The sequence below is a fragment of the Charadrius vociferus genome, unplaced genomic scaffold, assembly GCF_000708025.1.
Source record: "Charadrius vociferus isolate BGI_N301 unplaced genomic scaffold, ASM70802v2 scaffold559, whole genome shotgun sequence".
NCBI classification, from domain to species: domain Eukaryota; kingdom Metazoa; phylum Chordata; class Aves; order Charadriiformes; family Charadriidae; genus Charadrius; species Charadrius vociferus.
Window position 1 is genome coordinate 473,593 of NW_009650252.1, and position 3,670 is coordinate 477,262.

At 58.1% G+C, this 3,670-nt stretch overlaps 1 protein-coding gene across 1 annotated transcript in view; it reads right to left on the minus strand.

Moving 5' to 3' along the window:
* The window catches only part of LOC104293575 (diacylglycerol kinase beta-like), an 18,455-nt gene that overhangs the window by 2,166 nt on the left and 12,619 nt on the right, over window positions 1-3,670 (minus strand). The window contains exons 20-21 of the mRNA XM_009893088.1: window positions 2,821-2,964; window positions 8-86 (exon numbers count right to left, since the gene is read on the minus strand). Of these exons, the coding sequence (XP_009891390.1) occupies window positions 8-86; window positions 2,821-2,964 (223 nt within the window). The remainder of the gene's footprint in view (window positions 1-7; window positions 87-2,820; window positions 2,965-3,670) is intronic.

The window sequence follows — 3,670 nt, forward strand, 5'->3', positions numbered from 1 at the left end:
TTGGAGCCGCCGTACATGCTGGGGATGTTGAGGACGGCGATACCCTCCAGGGACGTGTTGCTCAGGTCGAGCAGGGTTCCGTCACACTGCCGGGCACACGGGCAGTGTCAGGCCATGGGGCCGGGGGGAGCTGGTGCCCGGCATCATGGAGCCCAGACTCCTCTCCCCACCTGCCCACCAAAGGAGCGGGGACATCGAGCGCGGCATGCCACCGGACAGTCCCCAGAGCAAACGTGTCCCAGGGTGGTAGGGGCAGCCCTGGGGCTGGAGGTGCGAACAAATACCCCCCCGGCTTTGCTTTTCTAGGGCTGACAACCACCCCCTCCCCTTCCCCGTGCTACTTTACCCTCTATTTCAACATGAATTTTACTACACCTCCGAGATGGCAGTTCCAAAAAGCAACTTCCTATGGGAGCACATCAAACCTTGGCTGGTCTTGGTGCTGTGACCCAAAATAGGAGGCAATACCACCTTGGCCCTGGAGCGACCTCCAGCCAAGCATCTCCAGCACGTGCTCCCCCACCTCCCCTTCTTCAAATTGACCCAAAAGAATCAGAAAGCCCAAAAACTAACTCAGGCCAGTTTGTCTTCAAGTACAATTTGAAAAGGAGAAACGAGGTTGGAAGGAAAAGATAGGAAAGGTGTCAAAGGAAAAATGTCAGGTTTGGAGAGAAAACCACAAGCCAGCAGGCAGAACTGGTGTTCCGGGGTTTGCTGGCGTACAGCAGGACTGCCCCATCTGAAAATTCCCTGTAAAAGGTAAAATTATCTGTTGCCTGCGGCTTTCCCACACGACCGGGAGCAGCAGCCATGGAAATGCATTTTTTAACTTCAGCTCTTCTCGCTGTCACGATACCCAGACGATGCTGGATCCTCTTTCTAGATACCTCTGGAGGAAGCGGCCGCTTTCCCATTCAACTGTATTTTCTCTAGAGCATCTGTATTTTCCTTTACGCATCTGCTGTCTACCTGCCACGCACCAGCACCTTATTTCCTTGCATTTTGGTGATGCGAGGGCATTTCTGCCCTCTCTTGCTTGGCCAAGAGGAATGTGAATGGGCTGATGAACCCCTGCTGCTGCCTTGACTCCAGTTGTTTTCCCTCTAGCGAAGAGTGATGGTCTTGAGCTTATTTCTAATACGCTGTCAGTAGGCGCTGAGCCCCGGCACTGGGCATGCACACAAGCAAGGATCTCTGTATGTTCAGATCCGCTCTGCCTCCCCTCATGCTCCGAGATCTTATTTTTAGCCTCCTGTTGAAAGCAAAAGGCAGGAATCTGCTGGTTTGGGAGTGAAAAGCTGCCTCTCTGAGGCTTGTAAAGGATGTAAATCCTTTCGTTCTCAATACATTTTAATGATATTATGATTTGTGGGAACAGACCCTAACGCTCTGAGCAGCGGATACCGAGCGAGAGGGCTCCAATTCCTCGTGGGATGGACAACACATCCCACGCCTGGCCCAGCCAAGCATCTTTCCTGCCCACCCGTGAGGTGGCAGGTACTGACTTGGCGGCGGTGGGATGGGAGCGAGTCGGCTGCCCAGGGCCGTTGGATTTCCAGGGATGCTGTGGGAGCCCGTTCCTGCCCAGGGCCATGCAGGGCAGGCAGGACCACGCTGCCCACGCACACACGTGTGCAGGGAGCGATTTCTCCCCGCATTAGCCCTCCCCTGTTAGTGTGCCAGCGAGCTACAATGGGCTCTTTGAGCAGGGGCAGCTGACGGCGCGCTGGCAGCGATGCTGGAAGTAGAAATTTGCAGCTGGGGAAAAAGCAAATTCATTTCCAGGAGCTGTAGGGGAAGGAGTGCCAATTTCCAAAACAAAACTGCCATTTCTCTGCAAGGCTGACAGTTGCCTGGGAGCCGGAGGGAGGACAGGCTGCCGCTTTCAACTTCAAATACTGCAGGATTAACGCTTTCCTGCCGGCATGGCGCAGCCGGCGCTGACACGGGCTGTGCGGGGCCACCTCGCAAGGGGCAGGAGGGCACCTCGCGCCCATCTCCGGCAGCATCAAACCCCGCGCACACGGGATTCATCCACGCTGGGACGTTGGCGCGCGGCCGGGGAAGGGGGTGAGGTGGCCATACCCCCTGCTCCCATCCCTTCCCACCAGCTGCCGAGGGCACGGCTACCCACTTCGGGCTTTGGGAATGGCTGAAACATCCCGTGGCAAAACAGGCTTCAAACTCCTGAAAATCACAGGCAGAATGCCCACAGCTGCACCACCGGCTCCCTGGGCTCTGCCCACTGCCGGCCACCCTGCGCCCACCGCCTGGTCCGGCTCACGCCAGCCCTTCGCAGGGAGCGATGGTCCCCCCCCGCCTCCCCTCACCCTCAAGCCTAAGTTATAAAAGGGTCGTTTATCCAGAAATAAAGGAGAGGCGGAAGTTTACAGCAAAACACAGCCCAAACCCCCCCCCCAGCAGTGTGAGTGAAGAAATGACAGCGCTCTTAGCAACCACAGGCCCTCCTCCCCGCTCTAATTAAAGGCTGTTTCCATGTCATCCAACGAGGGCTGGGAGCAGGCGCGGAGTTTACAGAGAATATTCCAGGCACGCTCTCAAATACAGCTGGAAAGGGGGGAAAAATACAGGGCTATTCTTCTGCCTGCAGCTGGCCGGCTTCGCACCAAGCACCACGCAGTGGAAGAGTGGGTCCTGCCAGCCACCGCATCCTCCTGCCATCCTACGGGGTCAAAGCTGCCCTGCGGCACCCTCTCCCCAAACAGCCAAAAGCCCTGCCCGAGGGACCCGTGGGTGACAATCCCCCAAAAAGCCTTTTTGTGCCTCAACTGGGGGCAGGGACCATCCCGGGAAACCCACCTCCACCTCGATGTAGTCGTGGAGCTTCTTGCAGGTGGCAGCAAAGGTCTCTGATGTCCCGAATTCAAAGTACCACAGCTTGTTCTTCATCCTGGGGCACAGAGCAGCATCAGCATCCCGCTCGGAAGCGGCATCAGCATCGCGCTCAGGAGCATGCCAGAGGCAGGATGGGCTGCCAGAGCCTTTCTGGAGCCATTACGATGGGGACACAAGCCATTGACTGGGACACAAGCCTGGGCAGGGACCACCAGTAGCACGGCCCCAGGGAGCTGTGCTGTGGGACAGGGGGTGGCTCAGGTGGACCTGGCTCTGACACCCTGTGAGGGGCAGGGTGGGGGCTCTGTGTGGTCCCTCAGCATGGGATGGAGCGCCTCCACTGGCTCCCAGCAGAGCTGAGCGTGGGCTGTCGTGTCTCAACAGGGCTGCCAGGGACAGGGTACCCCATGGTGGGGATGTCCCCTGTCTCAGCACCCTGCCAGGCAGCCCTGGACCACTGTTCATCCCCTGCATCCCTCGCTGCACGGGGCTTTGAGGGGGAGCCGTGAGCTCAGGGGAGCTGAATTTCAGAGCAGAGACCACTTTGGTCCACTTGGGGTTTTTCTCGCAGGTATTTCTGAACATGGGCCCAGGGGTGGCAAGCCACAGCTTCACTGCCGTCTCGCTGTTTCCACACACCCCGAGCAGGGCGAGAGCGAGCTGCAACCTGCTGCCTGCCCTGCCCTTGCTGCCTGCCCTGCTCCTGCCGCTCCTGGAATTCGGTGCTAATTACAAAGCACAAATGAACGGAATTGGGCGCACGGCCAAGTTCGAGCAGCCTACGGGGCCCGAAGGAGCACCTCGGATGCCCACC